This window comes from Dipteris shenzhenensis, chromosome 6 (assembly GCF_047967505.1).
Source record: "Dipteris shenzhenensis isolate YYH24624 ecotype China chromosome 6, Dip_SZ_1.0, whole genome shotgun sequence".
NCBI lineage: Eukaryota > Viridiplantae > Streptophyta > Polypodiopsida > Gleicheniales > Dipteridaceae > Dipteris > Dipteris shenzhenensis.
Window position 1 is genome coordinate 936,455 of NC_141601.1, and position 22,843 is coordinate 959,297.

A 22,843-nucleotide genomic window follows, 5' to 3' on the forward strand; every position below is an offset into this window, starting at 1 on the left:
CCATAACATTTGGCCAAGGTCTTGAGCATGGGATCTCATCCAACTGCATCCTCAACAATACTTCACTTTCTACAAGGCCATTGACTAGGCCTGATAATAGTCTAAGCCTCGCGATCTACTCTTAGGTTGTGAGAGAGACCTAAGAAAAATGTTTAATAACCCCAACCCCACACAACACAACCAAAACATCTAGCAACAACCCATATGTCCTTTAGAAACGTTATCATGTGCTTTATAATATTTTCCATATGCATGGAAGATTGCAGCCTAGCCCATTTTTTGGAATAACTTGTCAAAAATGTAGTTTGAAACTCATTTTTATGAAAATTTTGGCAATATTTTCCGGACGTTGGGTTCAAATTTTCACCCAACATTCCTTAGGGGTGCTAGAATCCACCCCAAAAAGATAGACTAGAGGTACAACGAAGATTCGCTTCTCAACACATCCTTTCAAACGTATCTTCGCATTGCAATATTGTTGCACCTAGTGGGAATCTTGTCTTATACAATATATAGTATGCCCCCTAGGCAACATCACAAAAAACTATGCTACTAGCTCTTGTGTAGTGGCAACTTGGTTGTGGTTTATGAGGTGCAGTAGGATCCTCAAATTCTAAAAATTTGTCATATCCTTCTGCACCTACATTGCAAGGCAACTCCAAAATAGCAGGTTTTTGTCATAGCTTATTGTCATTGAATATATACCATGGAAAAAGCAAATAATGCAATCTGTAACAAAATTGCTAAAATCAACCAGAAAATAAAGGCCAGAGCTTGCGAAGTCTTGACAGCGTATAATGAGACTAAACATCTGAAATCAGGTATAATTTGAAAAGGGCAGCTATTTGGAAGCTTGTGCAAGATCATGCAAACAGTCATACTGAAAACATATTTTATACTTTTGCACAGATCCTCTCAAAACTTTCAGGATCCCAGAAGGTGTGCTGATAATAACCAAGGTTATTGTAAATTACATGTCAACCAACTGATTGATATTTCGATGCTGCAAAGATTCTTCCATGGACCTAGCGAAATACTCTGCTACTTTGAATGAATGCGGAGGCAAATTATGATAATCTACGAGCTAAATTACTCATGTCTAAGATTTTTACATCAAACGTGTCATCCATTTTCACAATACCATCCGCACCATCAATTCCTATCAGCTTCCCTGTTGCGTTGCGCAGCTCCCCCTGTATAATTTTAATTCTGTCATTTTTCTTTGGCATTACAAGATCCATCTCTGATGGACTGACTGTGATAATCTCTCCTGTGCCAGATGCTCCTAAAGCAACTTTACAACTTCCATCCTGCACAGCAACAAGAATAGACACATCAATGACGATACCGAGTCAACATGTGGTGGATTTACTTTCCGTCTTCTTCCAGTAATTCATCTTAATAAAGTGGATAATAAACCTCAACTGTCCAAACTTATATTCACTAAGGCAACTATTGCCTTCTTTCAAGTGCACTGCTGACTAAATGGATAATACGGGCGACCCAATTGGAACCAAACCACTCTATTACCAAATTCAAGGCAGGTGAAAGAGAGCATATGATTGTAAATGATGTCACAAAAACACTCCATAAGGTGAAGAATTGCAAGCACTTGTCACTAATTGACTTCTCAAACCCCAGAAAGACAGTTGAAGGATTTCAAAATTGAACAAGTTTTACACAAACCTTTAAGACTTAAGTTTTCAAATAAGAGCAATGAATCCGGTGTGCATCACCCTTTCTAATTTTCCCTTTCAATGTACTTCCAACCCGCTATGTTTTACTGTGAGCTCCCTTGACTCCCACTCAGTTTTCACGTACCACTCCTAGCTATATACCTCCCCACGCCCTCCACCGTTGGCAGACAAATAAAGAAACAAACTTACTAGACTTTTTTCTCCTCCCAAGCTTACTCTCTGTATGCCTGGTTGAAGGAACTAACTCTGCAATCATATAATGGACTATCACGATTTCAAATCGCCCCAAGTGATCCAGGAAATGAAAACACAACCCATTTGTCCATGAGTTAGATGCGGAGTTGGTACTTCAGGCCAAACCAACTTACCACTAAAACCTCTTTTATGACAGCGAATTGACCATCTTCTCCAGGTTTGCGAAGCAAGACAACAACATCTGGAAGGCCCCATTTGCCTTCAGTTTCATGTCCACCTATGTCATTATGAACACAATGTAAATAAGGAAGGTTGCATTAGGATTGAAACAAACAACAGCATTGACACTCTGATAGAGAAATCAACTTTGATAGCACTGCATTCACAAAACTTTGAGACACCTGCAATTGGTGACATGGCATCAAGGCCTCCACTTCCTGGAGTCATGGGCTGACCACCAGGGGTACCAGGCAAATAAGTCGGAGCCCCAGGAGTCATAGGTGGGCCACCAGGCGTCGATGGAAGGTAAGGACTTGAAGCATTAGCTGAAACAGCAGAACAAGGTCCACAAATAACATGTTCAGGCAACATGCTCCAATCAGGTTATAAATTCATTATAAGAGCCAGTATATAGAGGAAGTTCCATGCAAGAGCTAGAAAAGAGGAAAAGCTTCCTTCACCATAGCCTGGACTATCCCTGGGTGTGCCTGCTTCACTGAAACCTCCACCTGGGGTATTCGCCCATCCAGCTCCAGGAGTAGGTGCTTCATAGGGCCTCCCTGATGGTGTTCCAGGCTGACCAAAAACACACATCAACGCTCATCAAGAAGAGACCCATTGGACATGGAAGTATCAGCAAGATAAAATCGGTTGTCATTTGACACATACCTGATACGGCGGAGTTCCCGCATTCCACGTCGCTGGATTTGCATCTTCCCAACCATTAGTTTCTCTAATCAAACAACACGAGATTAGAATAAGAAAACATTCTTTTTAAAAACCTACTTCATTCTTTTTACGTCGACCAGAGTTCGCAAACATATCGTTCATTCCCTGAAACAGTTGCAACAGGCATAAGACTACCCTCATCTAGAGCGTGCAAGAAGGTGGCAAAGAAAATAGACACGAGAATGAAAAGTTGTTGGCTCAAAAAACTGAGCATAGAATAACAGCAAAGCCATGCGTCATATTTTGAATCCATTGAGTACAGAACTCGAGTTAGTGTGACCATAGCATTAAAAATGTAAAATCTACGTATGCAATTGACAACTGTAAACTATGCCATGCATAACGTGTATAACCCCCCAGGACATGCACCAAACATGCATATCATACAAGCATGTACCACAGCATGTTCCAAACAAAAAATACCAATAGGAAGCATTTATACAACACTATGGCATCCCCACTCTCCTGCCTAGGAGTGTAGCAGAACCCTCATTCAAAGCCAACAGCAGAACACCTATTCAAAGTTACAAAACACACTTTAATATTTTACCAAAGGTCATATCTTGAATCCATTGAGTACGGAACTCGAGTTAGTGTGACCATAGCATTAAAAATGTAAAATCTACGTATGCAATTGACAACTGTAAGCTATGCCATGCATAACGTGTATAACCCCCCATGACATGCACCAAACCATGCATATCATACAAGCATGTACCACAGCATGATATGTTCCAAACAAAAGTTACCAATAGAAAGCATTTATACAACACTATGGCATCCCCACTCTCCTGCCTAGGAGTGTAGCAGAACCCTTATTCAAAAGCCAACATGCAGAACACCTATTCAAAGTTACAAAACACACTTTAATATTTTATCCTCATATCCCACCGGAAAAACCCACCATGATAGGCAGTCAAGGCACAGACTCCGGATCTTAGCTTATACCTTTGGACTCTAGTTTTTTGGATTTTCCTGGATTTTGGTTTTCAGAATACCAATCAGCAAGGGCCTTAGTGAGCCTTTGCACCATTCCATGGCAGCTTGTATAAGAAACTAATTTTGGTTGTACTTCATCTCATAGACCCATGGGGCCTCCAAAAGACGGTCCTCTCTCTCTCTCTCTCTCTCTCTCTCTCTCTCTCTCTCTCTCTCTCTCTCTTACAGGGACGTGAAGTGGGCAGCTTACAGGGACGGGAAGGTGATTATTCGAGAGAGGGCAGAAAGAGAGGAGAGGGCAGAAAATGCAGGAAATGGAGAGAGAGAAGGGAGGGCAGAAAACAGCACATGACGGTGTCTAACTGCACAAAACACGAAACAAAAGCTAGTGGGCCTATCAGGTAGTCCACCGTGCTCGACCCTCCACCATGTGGGAAACATGTGAGGCCTCCAGATGAGGGCCACCTCTCGAGGCCATTATATATAATCAGGTCATGGACAGCTCCCATCTCAAGCAAATGACGCCCATACCCTGTCACATGTGATGTTTCTGCTGAGTGCCTCACTATGCCAAACTCTGCTAGGTCAGCTCTGGTACAATAAGGGAGTCAGATGCAAAATCTAGTAAACCCACTTGCTTGTCACGTGTGTGTGCATTGAAGTCACCGAGGAGGAGGATGTCTCCCTGCTGGAAGAACTCATTGATGTCATCAAAGATCGTCTCATACGGGCTATGACCCTCTGTGGTAATCTCGTATGCATAGGATGAGGTATCTGGGGAAAAGTAGCACACTGCAATGAAAAGAGGTCGTGTCTCAAAATGGAGCCGTATCCACATGTGTCGTGCATGCTCCTCTCTCCGTACTACAGATCATAGTTGCATATGAAACGCGTTTCATACTTGTATGAAACCCGTTTCATACAGCCCCAATTTTTGGGTAGGGTTCAAAAGGGGGCAAAAAAACGATTTGACGCATTTCACCGTACGCCCGTACGCTCTATCCGTGCAGCCCGTACGCTCCCTCTTGCTCATTCTCGAGGTTTGTGCCCCCAATCATCCCCAATGTGCATTCAATCGTCCTTTCTACAGTCTACCCTTCTTCTTGAATTTGGCGCTGCATCCTTTCATGCAGGCTGAAATCTGCTCTTTCTGATGTTTCTGAAATCTAACACTCCTCTCTTGATTCATCTACTCATCTTGCATGCATGATGTAGGCTGCAAAGCTGCAATTACTTTTGCTGCTCTACATCGCTTTTTGCAAGCAAGAAGATGCCTCGAAAGGTAGTGCGTTGTGGAGCAATGTCACCTTCAATTCCTTTGGTGCACACTATGATAAGAGTGGCACAGGCAAGTGGACCTGCAACTTTTGTGCTGAGCCGCATCATGGGACATTTCAGAGATTGCAGGCTCACTTTTCTCGAACAAAGGGCTTTGGTATTGGCCCTTGTTCTCGTGTGCCAAAGGAGGTGTATGATGGCTTGAAGGGCTGGAAAGCTAAAATGCTAGGGATTCCAATTGATAGAGTCAATGCATGGGATGAGCTTGAATTAAATATCTCAGCTATTCCAGCATCAATGAGGGAGGAGAATGACATTTTGCAGATGTCGCAGTCTTCAGGCTCCACGCCCACAGCTAAAAGAAGTGCCCTTCCCTTGTTTAAGCGAGGAGATATGAAGGCAGCCATGCAAAAGGCAGCTATGAAGGAGGCAACTAGAGAGGTAACAAAGTTGTTTGTGCAATGTGCATTGTCTTTCAATATTACTTGAACCGCTCGTTGGAAGTCTACTATGCGAGCTATCTCGCGTATTGGGTGTGAGTGGGAGGGTCCAAGCTATGAGACATTGTGTACAAAAGAGCTTCGCCATGAGAAAGAAGCATTGATGAGAGAGCTAGAGCCTCTAAAGGAAACATGGCAGAAGTATGGTTGCACCTTGCTATGTGATGGCTGGTTAGATGTGAGGAAAAGAAATGTCTACAACATTCTAGTTTTCTCTTGCAAAGGAACTATGTTCCTTCGTGCTATAGATGCATCAGCTTCAGGAACAGTGGTGACACGTGCATATATATGGTCTCATTTGCGCACAGCTATTCTTGAGATTGGTGTAGCAAATGTGGTGCAGGTGATCACAGGATAATGGCTCCAATTGTGTCTCCATGGGAAGGATGCTTGAGGATGAGTTTCCCACTATTGTTTGGACACCATGTGCTTCTCATAGTTTGGATCTTGCCATTGAGGACATGGCAAAGTTGCCTTGGGTTTCTCATATATTTTCTAAAGCTTTGAGCATGGTAAATTTTGTAACCAAAAGACCCAAGGTCTTGAGCATGTTCAGGGAAAATAGTGACCTCGACCTTTTAAAGCCCCTCAAAGACACGGTTTGCTTAGATGTTCATAATGTTGGAGAGGGTTGTTCAACTGCGGCATGGCTTGCTGCGTACAGTTGTTTCCCGTGACTGGTAGCAATGGGGGGATAGGAATGAGCCCAAAGCAATTGGTTTCAGCCACATGGTCATGAGAGATGCATGGTGGGAGGAGGCTGCAGCTCTAGTGAAGACAATGAACCCCATGTACAGCGTTCTTCAATTGACAGATATGGAGGGGAACACCATTGGGCTTCTCTATGAGTTCATGGACAAAGTGGGGAAAGCCCTTGATGCGTGTACTCACCTATCTGCAGACAGGTATCCCGTACTCATGAGTCATCCTTTGAAGTTTAGCATTTTTCCAATTAGCAAAGTGGCACGCTTAGAATTCCTTTTAATCTATGTTTTCATTTTTTCTAAACATTATCGGTTTTGCCTTTGAATCATAATTTCTTATGAGGGATTGAAGACCTTAAGGAGATCTGGAACACGCGTTGGGATTGGTTTAATAGGCCAATCCATATTGTTGCTCATATCCTTCCTCCTCTATGGAGGAATGAGCAGCAATATTGAGAATTAGAGGATGGGTGGTCAGCTTATATGAGCAAGATCATGGGAGATGATGATGATCTGCTTTTGAAGCTAGAGGATGAGCGTCTTCTTTTCCGCAACCGAAGCGGTGTTTTTGGATCACGCAATGCACAGAGAGAGGAGACTCAGCTAGCAGCAGTTTCTTGGTGGGAAAAATATGGCATTGAGGCACCCCACTTGGTAATACTTAACCCTAGAGGCAATACTTTCTTATTGCTTGAAAACATTTGGGTATAGCTCAACAATTGGAAGCTGCCACTAAACTGTAAAGTCTGAGAATGTCTCTTGTTTTGTTTCAAAAACGCATAGCGATGCGAGTTCTCTCACAAGACTGTAGCTCTAGACCTTGTGAGAGAAACTGGAGTACATGGGCCTTACTCCATACGAAGAAGAGGAACAAATTGTCCACTGTGCAATTGGAGAGGTTGGTCTTTTGCCACTACAATCTACGATTGCTCGAGCAAACGGACTACCCCAATGAGCCTCAGTAGGTGAATCCCTACAAAATCGACATCACAAAGTGCAAGAAGATGCCGGTGATTCCACCTGCGCCATGTTATACGAGGAGATCACGGCTTTATCTCACCGCACCCGATCCTCCCAGGCATCTGGTGCCAGTACTTCAATCGCACCTGCATCTCATGAGGATGCTTTTTATGAGTCTTCTGGGAGTTCCAGTAGTAGTGAGGAGGAGGCTGATGAGGACATGGATTCGGTTGAGGAGGAAGATGCTGACATTGATGATAAGGCTTGACTTTTGATTTGTGACTGTCACTTATTATTGATAGACAGTACTTTGGATTCCAGTTGTAGTCTGACCTTTTTACCTTCATGGTCCATCACCATGGAGGTCTTGGGAGGTTCATTGATGACTCTAGTTTTTATTATTATCAGTATTCAGTATGTATGATCAGTATGATCAAGATTCAATTATCAATATGTATGATCATTCAGTATGTATGTGTGAAGATGATCATTGAGTACTCTAGTATGTATAATGTATGATCATTGATGACTAGCTTTTTGTATGATCAGGATTCAGTATGTATGGTGCTTATACTTGATATGTATGTTTTTTGTATCATGTCTGCACTATGGAGTCACTTACAATCTTTATTTGCACATTTTTGTATATGGCATGATGCATACCCTAGGTATGAATGCACATATTTTCACATTCCAAATGAAACCCGTTTCATTCATTTTTCGAAACCCGTTTCAAATGTATGAAACCCGTTTGAAACCTCCCGTTTCAGAAACTCATGGCAACTATTCTACAGATATGAGCAGTCTCAGGTGTAGTTTGAAGAAGGCTGCCACTCTGCCAAAACGTCTAGTTCCGTTGTCCCCTCTCATTTCTTTCCTGTGTGCTGACTCCCAAGCATACCCTGTCACTGTAGGCAGCCCTCTCTCAAGGCTCTCATGTGTCTCACTCAGTATAAAAAATCAAGTCTCTATCAGTGTAGGTCTCCAAGAAGCCCCCAAGGTCATTACAGTTCCATACTGCCATTTTCAGCACGAATACTCGATCTCTCTGTGCCCGCCTGCTGACCATATATACTTGGCCTTCGACATCTCGGTACCATACATACTTGGCCTTCGACATCTCGGTCACCATGCCAATTGTTGAGAGAGCTCCTCCTGCACCTACCCGTGTCCAGATCCACTTTGACCGCACGCTCGACCCTGTCGTATGTGAGCCACCTGGCCTCTGAGCTCCCAGCCCTACTTAGAGGTGACATGGACCTCACCCAATCCTCAGATACCTTGGTTACTATGGTACAAGCTGCAGCGAGTAGATCTTTCCCCACGACTCACTCCTCCAAGGAAGATGCCCCAGAACTCTTGGTTTGACGACGCATGACACCACTCGAGGCACAGCGGGTATGATGAGAGCTCACCTCATACACTCGGGTTTGCAGAGAGACGAGAGCTCACCTCATACATGAGCGAGCTTTGGGACACATGAGACCACTCAAGGCACACAGGGTCTCACGTCGTATGTTGCAACGGAAGAAGCGGGCTTTCCTCACACGTAGGATGGATGAGGTGATCAGATCCTTTCGAGTAGGTGATCCCACTATTGGCTGGGGGCTCCTCACAGAAGGAAAGGCGCCTATTCCTATCACAGACCTGGGAGTCTAGCACACATATGCATGCTCTCTTTATGATGTCCTAGGCCAGGCACTCCCAGATAAGTAAGACATACCCAAGCCCACCGCTTGTCATCTGTTCACTACAAAGAACGGGGCGCTCCTGCAACTCCATAACCGGAGATCACCGGATCATGAGGGATTACGCACTGAGCACTTTGCACATGGGTAGGAGGTCCTAGCCTTAGTCCTAGCATAGATGTTCAACCATGCCGTATGCCATGGATTCCCATCTACTTGGAGCACCACCACCATTGTACCGATACATAAGGCAGGGGACCCCATGTATACTGGGAATTACCGCACTCTCATGATTGGCCACACTCTGGCTAAGATTTATGGATCAGTAATGGAGAGGGCGATCAGTAGCCATACAAAGGATCATGCACAGCAGACCCTTCGACAGGCAAGCTTTAGGAGATAGCACTCCACACTGGATCGTATTTTTACCCTGAGAGCCATCATCGAGGAAGCGAAGTCGAGGCGCCAGAAGGTCTACACTTGCTTCGTGGACTTTCGGAGGGCTTTTGAAACAGTCCCTCACTCTTGCCTCATCAGGCAACTACAGGAGCTGCATCTCCCACAGGTCATGATCTGGGGAGTGATGAGTCTATATGAGTCTGTCAAAGGGCAAGTCCATGCTCCTGGGGGGCTATCAGATTGGGTTGAGAGCACCATAGGGGTGAAGCAAGGTTGCCCCCTCTCACCGACTCTCTTCGGGCTATACATTGATGAGATCACATCCTCTGTTAATCGCCTAGGAGGAGAGGGCTCCCTATTGACTGATCTCATGGTACAGATACTACTATACGCACATGAAATAGTCCTCATTTCATCCTCAGTCGAGGGATTGCAAAAACACTTAGAGGCCTTGGAGATGTTCTGCAGAGAGAGGGACCTGACAGTCAATCTTGGGAAAACCAAGGTTATGATCTTCAAAACATCCCAAGCAGTGCTTCATGAACATTGACATCGACACAGTTTCACTTACCCAGGGGAGCCAGTGGAGATAGTGCAGTCCACCCACATACCTAGGGGCAGTATTCACGCGACTAGGCTTCACGATGATCCATGCCTCCAGAGCACGACTCACACATGGGAAGGGTGCCCTAGCCCGATTAGAGAGACAGTGCTTCCATGTGCATTTCCAAGATCCACCGACGAAGGGCTGGCTCTTTGACACTCTCGTGAGACTGACTGCCATGTATGCAGCATCTTTTTGGGGGAGTGACCTTTCAGCTACTGACTGGAAGGGATTTGAGAGGCTACAGGTGATCATGGGATCTAGGATGATTCAGAGTAAGCCTTCAGTTCCCCATCAGATCATACAGGCAAAGTTCGCCATGTCACCTCTCTAAGTGGACGCCCTCTTCCAGACCGTGACCTTTCTCCACAGAGTTTGGGCCATACCTCAGTGGAGATTACCGAGATTGGCACTGAAGTCATCCCGACGACTGGCAGAGAGAGGCTTTGATACAACATGGTATGCGCCGGTGTCCACATGGTTTGATAGCCACAGTATCCAGATGGATAGGCTCCCCCCCTTTCAGTACAAAATGGATGCACCACAGGAGCTCCTTCCACAAGATGAGATTAACCGTATCATACGGTTAGAACTTATGATACGGTTAGAACTTCTCCAGCTCCACACATCTCGGGCTTGGTGGGGGGATCACGAGTTCCCCACCAAGACCAAATTCTACCATGACCACTTTCTGAGGACATCAGAGCACGGCTTCATCATTAGGTCCCAGTACCTCGAGAATAGGAGAGTCTCACGCGCCTTGCGGATTGCTATCAGAGTCTCGTCCCACCAATTGCGTATTGAGGCCGGGAGAGTGGTTGGCATACCTAGAGAGCAGCGGGTCTATAGACTATGCACAATGGGGGAGGTCGAGATAGAGGAGCATTTTCTATGTGTCTGTCTGGCCTACAAGCCAGTGCCAGATGAGATCGAGGGGGAGGAGCTCGAGGAAACAAGAGCACTATTCAACAATGAGATCCGTCACCAAGATACGGCTGGACGAGAGGCGCAGAGACCACACACGACACATGGGGAGACCAGAGCACACACGATTGAGGTCCAACCTATCTCAGCCCTCCTCACCGAGGGGACCGCCAAAGACAAGGCATTACTCTCGACGTAGCCCACCGGATATAGAGATCCAGGAGAGCGCGCCCCTTGCCACCGTGGGAGACAGCCCGACAGACACAAATACGTGAGCTCTTTGCATCACATCAGATAACCATCAGGGAGCCAGGTTATATGGAGCCTGCACATGTACTTAGAGCTCTGGCTCTGAGCAGTACTTGATTACTCTTTTTCCTACTATTTTGTACTAGTTTTTTGCATTCTTAGCACTTAGTACTCAGCAAGGGCCTTAGTGTGCCCTTTGCTTTCAGCCCACAGTGGCTTGTATGGGTTACATATATTTTGTACTTTGTCTCATAGACCCGCAAGGTCTCCCGAAGACGTTAATACACCTTTCTTTTCTCTCTCTCTCTCTCTCTCTCTCTCTCTCACACACACACACACACACACACACACACACATTCATATCCATGACTTGGCACTCAGCAGCAGATCAGAGAGAACCCAGTCCCTTTCTGATACAGAACCCAATTCCTTTGTACATCAGACCCTATATTGCACTCATGAATGAACCACTGCCCGAGTTGTATGTGTTGATCCAGGAAGTGATGTAAAGCTCAGGAAATAAGCCTGCTGGCAGATAAGGCAAACAACTTCAAAGATCGTGCATAGCTGAACTGCATGGCACCACTGACTGGAAATCATGAAGAGGAAAGAAACAAGGTCTTCGCCTTTGTCTCTATGACAACATCCCTTAAATGGACAGAAAATAGACATTTTGACCAGACGTCTATAGCAATTCGAGTTGACCATAGCCAAGTTCGCCACAAGCTTCCTAAAAAAAACTCAGGACTTCTACAATCCATAAGACCAACCTCAAAGGTGTTGGTGGTGAATGAGGATTCCACGCCCGGTCACGCATTGGTGTCCTCATCCCATCATGGATGGGTGTAGCTGAAAACAGAGACAACGTTCAAAACAAAGTTAAAACATTAAACTGAGCTGGCACAACCTTCCCCAAAATCAATACGCCACAACTTCTCAAAACCTCACCTAAGGGATCCCTCATAGGCGTCATGAAAGGATGCATCGGTGTGCGTGAGGGATGCAGAGGAGTTTCACTTCCAGCTCCATAACGAGGTGATTCTCTGCAACCAATTAAACACATGGTTACATATCTTCTATAAACAAATGATTACATATCTTGAAAAAGAAATGATATTCCAAATAAAGCAACCATCTGAATACATTCCTGAAACCTAAGACACCAATCAGGACATACCGATAAGGAGTTGCTGTTTCATTAGATTCTCCCAGTTGATCTCTCCGAACTGTTTCAACCCCAAGCCACATTTAAAAACTGCATACCAATTCCAATAGCATAGAAGGGGCGATAAACCCAGGTTTTATTCAAATAAATCAATCAATTGGGAAATCATGTGAACACTGGCCATACCTGTCACAACTTTCATCTGAGATTCTAGTTCTATCCTTACGGATGTATCAATCACATCCACCACACGACCACGATAGCCCTTGTAAGGGCCTAACCTGATCGTCACTCTCTTTCCAACCAGGCCATCATCCCTCCTCCTACCCCTATGTCTCCCTCCATGTGCTATTTCCCATGCCACATGAAGTTCAATGTGAAAAGCAAACGTTATTATTAAGCTAGGCAAAAAACAACAAAAAGAACAAAGGACTGTTAATCGCAGAAAGAACAAAAGACTATTAATCACAAAAGGGCCTACCATCTCGAGGAGGGTATGCACCATGCAATGGCATCCTACTAGGAGATTGAAGTCCATTGGGGGCGAATTTCATTGCACTAAGACTTGAGGCCAGAGCTGGCAAGTTATTCTATAAAACAGTACATCTATGTCAGCCCACGCTTAAGAGAAGACACCTCCCCAAGAAAGGATAATAAAATGAGAGGATAAAAAGCTCCACCTACCCCCCTGTCGCTCAAACCTCGAGAACCACCCAGAGCAGCACAAGAACGTGCACGCACACACATGAAACCTCCATTCTCAAGGTAGTGACGATCATATACAAAAAGGATACTTCGATAGATATGTTCCACTGGTCCTTGTTTGCCCTGACATCCCAGAATGGTCCAGAAATATTACCAAATCGGCTCACAAATCTTATGCTAAATCAACCTGATACATGCAACTACAGTACAAATGTCCAAGCCACAAAGAGAGTTTGAACCCCTGAATTCCTTGTCACACCTTGAATGGCCCCTCCAAAACTCTCACGATATCTTTCAAAGATACGGCATTCATATAGTGATCCTGAGCGCTATTATTCTTGTCAAACACCTTCTTTCGCATATCCCTCAGCTTAACTGTAATAACTTCTGGTCTCTCTGGAATTGCCTTCAAAATCTGCATCAAGACCGTGATTGTTCGAGTGCTTCATAAGAGAAGCTGATTGTGAATGCAAAGCAATCTCTCAATTCAAAAAGAATAAAAAGAAAAAAGTACATACCTGGCAACCATCTGTTTCCACTCGTATGATGGTTCCCACATTTGTCTGACTGCAAACCACATGCATCCCAGGGATAAGCAGTCTGGCTCACAATCCTAGAACAAAAACTACTGCTTGAATGCTGAATACTGCAATGTGAAAATAAAAGCCTTACTCAAGTAAAACCAAATCATGTAGTTCAAAGTCTCCAAGCTTTGTAAGGCCTGAGGTTACTTCCGAACTCTCAACAACATGATCCGCAAACACACGAATCTGCAAGCCAGCCACTTCTGATTGATAACCTCTACAAATGTCTTCCACATAAAACATGCAAACCTAATCATATGTTGGGGGCATTATCGTTCTATCAAATGAGGTAGCACAAGACAAAATCACTGATCAGGAACAGTAACCACAGTTATTTGAAGCGGGATATTTCTTAAAATGGTCCCTCTGACAGATAGCTCCTTTGGCCTGATTGGACCAGCCTGGGTTGAGGAAAGGAAAGAGAAAGAGACATAGATATCTACATGCTAACAAAGGAAGTAAAGCTGAAACAAGGCAAACAAATCGTTCTTCTAATCATCACCCTCACTGGTACTGATAAACAGAGGAGAAAAGAAAAGCATGTTATCCGTGCTGACAGCAAGCAGGAAAAGTACTTGTTCAAGTATCAGAAAGAATATGAAAAGCCAAAATTTTTGCCATTCGTACATAACAAAACACTGACAGCATGCAGGGAAAATTACTCACATCTTCTTTTGAAGTATCAGAAAGAATAACCAGAACATGATTTTCGACCTTCACCACCATGCCTGTAGTACCCTCATGTTTACCAGACACCACCTTCACATGGTCTCCAGTTTTGAAAAACTTACACAGTTGTTTGTCCTTAAAAGTAAGGGTATCCTGTAATTGGCCAAAGATTCATAAGGATGCCAAAATCTAACACAGAATATGCACTCAAAAGTTGAGAGAACATACAGTTCCAAAGCTGCCAGACTCAAGACCAACACAGAAACTATCCCCACCTCCAAAAAAACAAAGGGGGATCACTAAGCACCTTTAAAGCTGGGTATTTAGGCTTGACAAAAACACTGTCCTCATCAACTTTCTCAACAATTCCCATCATATTCTTGAGATCTCCTTCAATAACCACAACCGCATCACCTTTCATAAAATGCCCCTTTTTTCGACTGGCAAGTAATGATGCCAATCCCGCAGCATCACCACCTCTCTCATCACCCGGCTTTTGAAACTTCTGAATCTCATCAAAGGATGGCTCGATGTTTGAGGCAGTAACTGTTTTTGTGGACATAGTTTTAATCAAGTAACCATCCTTGAAAAGATAGGAATCAAATGTATCATAATACTCGCCAGTCATGGGATCTCGTTTCCGGTCAACTGGTATTCTCATATCTCTGAATTTCATCCATTGCATAATAAAAATGCCATATAACACAGCAACAACAGAAAATTCATTAAAGCACTCACTTATCAGGAAATTTTATCCTTATCATAAAAGACTGATCTGTGCTCATCAGTCTAAATCTAAAGGACTTATATGTAGTGAAAGATACATACTTGACTTCTGCAATACTGACAAAACGAGGAGGTGGTACAAAAGCTTTTTTCTTTTCATCTGTTTTGCCTTCCTGTCAAAAGCAGCACAAAAGAAGATCAGAGTAGACATGATGAGAGCATATATTGATACCAATGCTTTCTCTGATTTGGATACACGCCTATGCAATACCCCTAAACTCATCAAAACCTCAAAGTCTCAAAGCCACCAAACTTCTACATAGAAAAATAAATATGAACATGCAATAGACCTGAACATAGTATCGGATCAAGAAAAAGGGGGACGGATGTTGCAAAAGCAGATAAATGCAAGAAGGGAGATTTAGAATCAGAGAATAGGAAAGTGCTGAGATATGGTGCCATGAGCACATAGGTTAAAGGCTAAGGTATGGTATAGGAAAGAATAAAAGTAGCCACCCTAGGATGTGGACTACATGATGTGGAGATGTGGATTGAGGATATCCACAAGGAGAGATGTGGATGAGAGGATCCCACCAAGTGTTGACTATTCAAAGGGCACTCTCTATATAAGAGGGCACTCTCTATATAAGAGGCCTATCATGTATTGTTGAGAACACACATTGCAATAGAGGAATGCACATTCACTCAAGATTCTGTTTATGAGTCCAAGCTAATCTATGTTGGAACCTAATTGACTTGAGGTACATGTCATGAGCATTCTCTTCATCATGTCTCCACACAGGTTCCATCCACCTTAGAGCGCTCCATAGATCCTGAGGCACACATGTTTTCTCATGGTATCAAAGCTTAGGTCTAGTCTCCTAGATCAGTTATAGGCATGCCTTAGGAGCTCATGAGTTCTCCTACGTTAGTTTTTAGTTTTAGATGAAGAGTTCCTTCTTGGTTTCTTGATATTTTTTGTGAAGAAGAGATCTTGAAATTTCCGTCTTCTCAGTGAGAGAGAAGAGTGTGTTGAGTCTCCAAAGAGACACTTCTGTTCATAGAAAACTTGGAAAAGAGAGCTGTGTGAGCCTACTACATCTACGCTTCACAACAATTTCAGCGAGTAGCACACTCCAGCCTGCTTCGAGCTCTTCGTTCCTCCTGTAGGCAACTCCCACAATGGCTACACAAAAGGCCCTCCAAGGTAAGCTGCTCTTAGCCTCCAAACAACGGCTCTAACAGCGCCTCTCCATCCACTTCTTCAACGCCTTTGGAAAGCATGGCCTTCTACAAGGCAAGCAGCAGCTCGACCTACTCCATTGACAGTTTCTACATCAGCCTCTCCAAAGCCTCTCTACTATAGCCAGCCTGCCCTACGGGCAATCCATGCGAGCAAGCGGCTCCCAATAACAGCAACACGGGATTGTGCAGTAATCCGCCTAGCAGCACCATCTCCAGATCCCACGGCTTTGGCTCAGCACCAGTTGCTCAGCATAGAAACACCAGCAGCGGACTTTTTTCAACGAGCAGTCTCCTTTGACGTCCATCTTCAATTTCGGCTCATCGATCGACTGGGCTGACAGCCGACGCAAGCTCTTCCAACAGCTTTGTCCACTGAACAAAGCTCCGCCATAGCTGGCAACAGCGATGCCTTCTACACAGACCCAAGCCTGAGCCGCCTAGCAGCGCCATCTCCAGACCCCACGGCTTTGGCTCAGCACCAATCGCTCAGCACAGAAACACCAGCAGCGGACTTTTTTCAACGAGCAATCTTCTTCGACGTCCATCTTCAATTTCGGCTCATCGATCGACTGGGCTGACAGCCCACGCAAGCTCTTCCAACAGCAGCAGGTACAGAGGGTACACAAGGTCTGAATTAGTGCGCAGCAAAGAGGATCCTGCTAAGCAGGGCCCTATATAGGCAGGAGGGAAAAGTCTGGGTCAGATCTCTACTGGGCCACATCTGCTGTCCCCCAACCCAACACACGGGTTATGTGACTGCATACTATCCTGTCCATATTGTAGCATACAAAGTGCACACATGGCAGACTCACCTTCTGTATAAGTTCTGCCCCATTATCGGCCTGTAATGGAATTTGGCTACATCATTCTCCTACTAGAAAGACACTGTCACCAAGTTGTAAATACTCCAAGTCAAAGTTGCAGTTCACCATTTATTTGATCATAATTAAAGAGTTCTTCATTTACTTAATTATGTTCAAAAAGTTATCTTTTATTAATCAAAGTATTGACTTCGGTTAAAGACACTTAACTCCAGTTAAGTAAGCCTAACCCCGGTTCGAAAGACTTGGCTTAGGCCAAGATGGTTAACTACGGTCAACCAGCCTACCCTCCTCTTCAAAATCACCCTCTACTCGAGCAACCTCCAATAGCAGAGCCCGATACGCCACAGTTGCAGCCAGGCCGCCTTCCCCGTATGCGCATATCAATGAACGAGGTGGTCTTTTTGACCAACCCATAATGGGGTATCATGAACAGATTTTCTTCCTACAGGATAAAGTGAGAGAGCTGAAGATGCAACTGACGGATGCCATAACTAGAATTCAAGTATTGGAAGAACCTGGTAAGAAGGAAGTCATTGACGAGGTTGTAAAGTCACGTAATGCTTCCTCCCCTACCCCCCAACTAGTCTCTACAGTCAAGAATCTAGTTCAAACAGGTGTGCAGACAGCACCAAGCAAGAAGTGATTGTGGAGTTTGATGCAAAGGTCAACAAAGCTGATATTCAGAAAGAGATTAAAGAACATGCAGCTAGAAAGGATAATGCTTTGAAAATCAGAATTGGGAGGCTTCCAGATGAATGGTATAAAGAAGAGGAATCATTCAGTGATAACTTCGCACATGTCAAAGCAGCCATGCCTACTATTGATTGGACAGCTGACGCAGATGACAATCCTGATGATGATGGTGAAGCTCGAGCAGTCCAGATATCTATCGTTACATTCAACTCACGAGACCTACGTACAAAAGTCGAAGAACTCACAAGAGCTCAACTGAAGGATAAGGCAAAGGAATTAGCAAAGGTTTGGGCTGCGAGGAAGGACGGTAAATGGGCAGTCTATCGTGAAGGAGTAGCACTCATTCAAGAGTTTAAATCAAAACCAAAAGACTCAGTCTTAAACTGATGTATGCCCAGCTATATCTACGTATGTTTTATCGAGGTTATCACGTAGGTACTTTAAATAAAATGGAGCTGCCTTTGCACTCCTTGGGAGCTGCCCTGTGCCCTCCCTAAGCTGATGTACTAGTTGGTTTTCACGTTGTCCCATAGACCTCTTGGTCTCCTGTGGACGTTAATAGACTCTCTCTCTCTCTCTCTCTCTCTCTCTCTCTCTCTCTCCCACACACACACACATACACCCACACCCTTAAGCACTTACTGTTCCATCAGGACTGGAGGATGCATGCAGCCATAATCTCTGAGACCTTGTTAACATTTTTCAGAAAGTGATTTTTCCCATGGACCAGAGAACTCACTAGTTTGGCAGCAAGTGCTTGTAAGTCGATACGAGGAACTAATTTGACAGTGACCCTTTGCCTCACATGATCGACATCAACAACCTAAATCACAGAAGGGGAAAGAAAGTGAGAGTTTTCAAGAGCCCTTGAGGTGATTGGAAGTTGCACGCACATTTCATATAAACAGAATACCTACCTTTGCAAGATCACCTTTATATATGCCAGTTTTCACTCGAACCCAGGAATCCTTTGCTAGCTCCACAGTCTTGCTCTCTGCAGATAGAACATCAGTCATCTCCTTTATGGGAACTAGCATGACTTTGCTTGAATATATCATCCGCAAGCCCCTGCAAGCCTGTTTCAAATAATTTCATGTGTCAGCTTGCAGTATTGAGGATTGACATCCTGAATTTAATTGTGTGTAAGCTCAAAGTGCCAAACATCAACTCATCACACTGAAAGCAAGTATGTGGGCATGCATGTGCACGAAGGGATTGACTGGTCTGTTGCACCACTACGGAGCTAAAAAGTGTACCTGCTTTACAAATGCTTCTCTATCAGCCTCCACATACACATATCCTTTGAGATGGTCAAGGGCCACTGCAGACCTTATCTGAAGATCTTGACCTTGAGCTTGCAGATCAAGAAACTTCTGCATCAAGCATACTGCAGCTTCTCGCTCATGCCCAAGCTAAAAGAGAGAGCACATCAATGACAGGAAAAGTCAGTTCACTCATGGAAGACACTGATTGGAGAAAAACACATACAACATAGAATGTGCATCAAGGAATCCAAAGGACCTGTATACCAAACAGTTTAGCTGAGCTTTTCATATACAATGAGCTATGAGGAGACAAGCCATAATGCACCATACCCGGCATTGCACCATCCAAAGCTTTGGGTCCTTCACTGATGGAAGCAATGCTTGCTGTTCAACATCAGTCGTTTCCTCGTCATATTCCTGGTACTCCTGTCTAGTACCATACCGCTGCTGGATGAGCTTTTCCATCATCTCCACATCTTGCTCCTCTTGCTCATCTCTAGGCAAAAAAGGGCGGCGAGGTATCCGCTGTGCATCCTCCTCTTCTTGTAAATCAGCACCCTCATCTTGAATAAAATCTGTTTCATGACCACAACAAATGAAACTAAAATAAGTTATCCTTCCATTTGAGGAACTGACAAATGCCTCCCCCCCCCCCCAAAAAAAAAAACAAAAGAAGCTCGGCGTCACTACCATACAGCTATATTTAAAAACTACCGATAACCTGTTCCATGAACAGCACAATCGAACTTCAAGTCACAGCCATACATATCCTATTTCGTCATGTCACCAGAGCAATAATTCACGTGTAGAAAAGCAGCCCATCTTCAAGATTCAGAGTATGGAGAGGAAGCCATAGCTACTCAATGATCGCTCGCCATAGCTTCTCAATGCTCGCGAGGCAACATTTAAAAACGAGAATCAGAGTCCAGAATCCATTGGGATGTGAAACATTACAATCGCTGGAGTACATGTGCTCGAAATATACATGGCATGCGCTAATAAGAAATACTAAGAAGTACCTTCTTCCCCTTCGTCCTCTTCTTCGTCTTCATCACTTGCAACAGCTGCTGCGTCATCGATGAACTCTGACCGTCGATGCCTTCTCTTCCGGGGGGCCTCCTCTTCTTCTTCATCGTCGTCCTCTTCGGCCACATCATCAATAAACTGCGATCGCTTGTACTTCCGTTTCCTGCTTCTCACATCCTCCTCCTCTTCCTCATCCTCTTCTTCCTCCTCCTCTTCCTCCTCCTCCTCTTCTTCGTTTATTTCCTCTTCCTGACCCTCATCGTCATCATCTCTGTAGGCCATGCTGTTGCCAAAGATGCTCGCGTCTCCTCACAGTACAAGGAATAGGGTTCTCAACCCTCCTGCATGCAGGGGCGAATTTGGAAGTATGGGAAGCAACAAAGAGGCTCTCCCCACACAGTGCTAGTAGGGCAGCAGGTCAGGAACGAAGCAATACCTATCCCAGACCTGCGCACGCGATCTGAAGCCTGAGTCACAGTGAATTGAAACAGAAGAAGACAGCCTGCAATTCTGTGCAAAGTTAAGATGCATGAAAAAAAATTCCCCCGAAAGTTTAAGGGAAGCATGAATGAAGTCGACCTACACCGTAAGATCCAATCGTAACATGAATATCGCGGCCCTAAAAGATAGTACCAAAAAATTCCTGGTGAAGTGTAGTTAATTCGCTGCTGCTGCTACAAGTGAGGCAATCGAGAGGAAGTTGTAAGCGCAAAGCAAAGTCTGACCTGAAAGATTGGCCTGACGATGAAGTCTTGGACGATTATGGTCGTGTTGGCGTCCGATTATAGCTTGCGCTTGCGCTTGTGCTGCTTGTGCTAGAATTCTACCTTTGTTCAACCAGCGGAACGATGAGAATAGTAGTACTTTTTCATTAATATATGTTTTCAGAAACGATTGTCGTGGCAATTTACAAAATGCACCCTTCGCACGCGCAAAATTGGAGGCTCATCAATATTTTCCATGTAATTAGGACTTGTGTGTGTATTATGTAATCCGGTGAGGACACGTGCCCAAGCTTGGGCAAGCAATGGGCGGCCAAAATTGGCTGCCCATCAAGTTTACGTTTGCCACATCGGCTCAACTTGGTAACCACACTAATTATGTGTTGCAACATCACCCCTTTAGTTATCACCATCACGGAAGCTTTTGATGGGAGGGAAAGGGGAGAATCAACAATTGACTCTTGTCTCTGTCTAGTACTCTCACTCTACTTGACAAATATCATGTTGGAGGTATAGAATTGCAATTTATTAGTATTTTCCTACACTCAAAGCCCAAAAACCTCAAGTGTATATACATTCAAGATCGAAGTACACAAATATGACAACAAGATGAATGCTCATAAAGCATTCATAAGGCCTGCCTCAGATGTGCAACTTGGGAGAGAGAGAGAGAGAGAGAGAGAGAGAGAGAGAGGGACAAGGGGAGGGGGGGGCTTGCCTTGAAATAGAATGAGAGAGAAAGAGGGAGGAATAGGTGGAGATCACATGCCCTCAATCAATCATAAAAAACAAAAAACAGACAAGTGGACCAATAAACAGTTCACGAATAAAACTTTAAAAAATCAGAATTTTGCCCATCTCCAAGACGAACCTTCAGTAAGGCCTACCTAGAGGCAGGCCAAAAACTTATGATGATATCCTTTTCTCCTAGGGCGATTGCTATGTAAAACCCTCCTATATAATGCGCATTCAACTGAAGGGGTTTTAAGTACCCTTATGTGACTCCCTAAAAAAATAAAATCCCTTCTTTTGAACTCATGTGTGCAAGTCACATGAAATCCCAACTAGGCAGTCTGCTTGCTCGAGCACACATGCATTCAAGTGTGGGTATAGGTAGTGAAATCCTTTGAGGGATCCCCTGTGCTATTAAGCTTGGGTAGTGAAACCCCTTGGATCTCTAGCTTAAAAGGGGATATCCTCTATAAGATAACAAGGAAAAAGAGTTGTCCTAATAGTTTCAAAGTTGTTGGAGAGAACAAGAGCGCACTAGAGTAGGGATTGAAAAGACGGCTTACCAATTCTCCTAGCGCAAAGAGAGAAGGTATAGAGCAAAGCTTCTGCAAGACAATAGTGCTTTACAATGCATGGATAAAGAATATTGCAATAAAAATGTGAATCATGAGCTACATACAAGATGCACCAAAAATGCATTAGTTGACTAGAATAGTCCATAAATCTCGACACAATCCACATAGGGTAAGGGGCTAAAAAGTTAGCCTAAAAACCTCCTTTAACTTTTTAGCACTAGAATAGTCCATAAATCTGATACAATCCACATAGGGTACTATGGAGCGTTAACTTTTTAGCACTAATCCATGGTGAAAATGGCCTTCGTGAATTTGGAACTCAAATTCAAAGCTATTGTGGGTTTTCATATTTCTATTTTTAAACTTTTTAAAAATTAGTGGAACATAGAAAATTTTCATAATTCGGCCAAAATGGTGAAAGGAGAGCTTGACACATCATCTTTTTCTATGAGGAGTACCGGGTGGCATTTGCCTCCTTATTGGGGAGGGGCTAACATTTTTAACGTACCCGCCTCTTTACAAGCCCTTTTACCCTACATATCACAAGCTGAGAAAGGTGAGGAGGTGTGAGGGAGTAGCTAGCCTTTTACCTCTCAAAAGGGTCTAGGTGAAACATCCAACGTGGCACTAGTAGAGTGTGCCCAATTAGAAGGCATCGACACACATGCATGGATGTAATATTCAAACTTGATCGGTGGCCCTAGAGTGTGATGTGTTGAGTACATGCCTGTGTGACACGTGACAAAGACACATAGGTCAAACCATAAAATGGTGGCATGTGGCATCTATCTCCTCAATCCATGTTGGATGTTTGTGGGGGTTATGCC

General features: G+C 44.1%; 1 protein-coding gene and 1 pseudogene across 2 annotated transcripts; one reads left to right on the top strand and one right to left on the bottom strand.

Annotated features, from left to right (window-relative positions):
- Nucleotides 1-878: 878 nt before the first annotated feature.
- On the bottom strand, nucleotides 879-20,864 carry GTA2 (global transcription factor group A2). 2 transcript variants are annotated; one of them, XM_087376054.1, is made up of 23 exons: nucleotides 20,713-20,864; nucleotides 19,981-20,434; nucleotides 19,292-19,536; nucleotides 18,953-19,108; nucleotides 18,614-18,772; nucleotides 18,436-18,519; nucleotides 15,037-15,107; nucleotides 14,516-14,873; nucleotides 14,206-14,361; nucleotides 13,628-13,725; nucleotides 13,474-13,522; nucleotides 13,215-13,370; nucleotides 12,935-13,078; nucleotides 12,732-12,840; nucleotides 12,437-12,598; nucleotides 12,263-12,311; nucleotides 12,034-12,128; nucleotides 11,856-11,934; nucleotides 2,781-2,844; nucleotides 2,573-2,687; nucleotides 2,294-2,437; nucleotides 2,066-2,169; nucleotides 879-1,310 (listed from the first exon to the last, which is right to left on the bottom strand). In XM_087376054.1, the coding sequence occupies exons 2-23, from the start codon at nucleotides 20,267-20,269 to the stop codon at nucleotides 1,068-1,070; spliced, it is 3,129 nt and encodes a 1,042-aa protein (XP_087232180.1). In that variant the 5' UTR covers nucleotides 20,270-20,434; nucleotides 20,713-20,864; the 3' UTR covers nucleotides 879-1,067. The 2 variants fall into 2 exon arrangements, with proteins under 2 accessions (XP_087232180.1, XP_087232181.1); XM_087376055.1 differs by having other exon boundaries at nucleotides 19,981-20,489; nucleotides 20,713-20,859.
- On the top strand, nucleotides 5,114-6,972 carry LOC147900619 (uncharacterized; annotated as a pseudogene).
- Nucleotides 20,865-22,843: the final 1,979 nt, after the last annotated feature.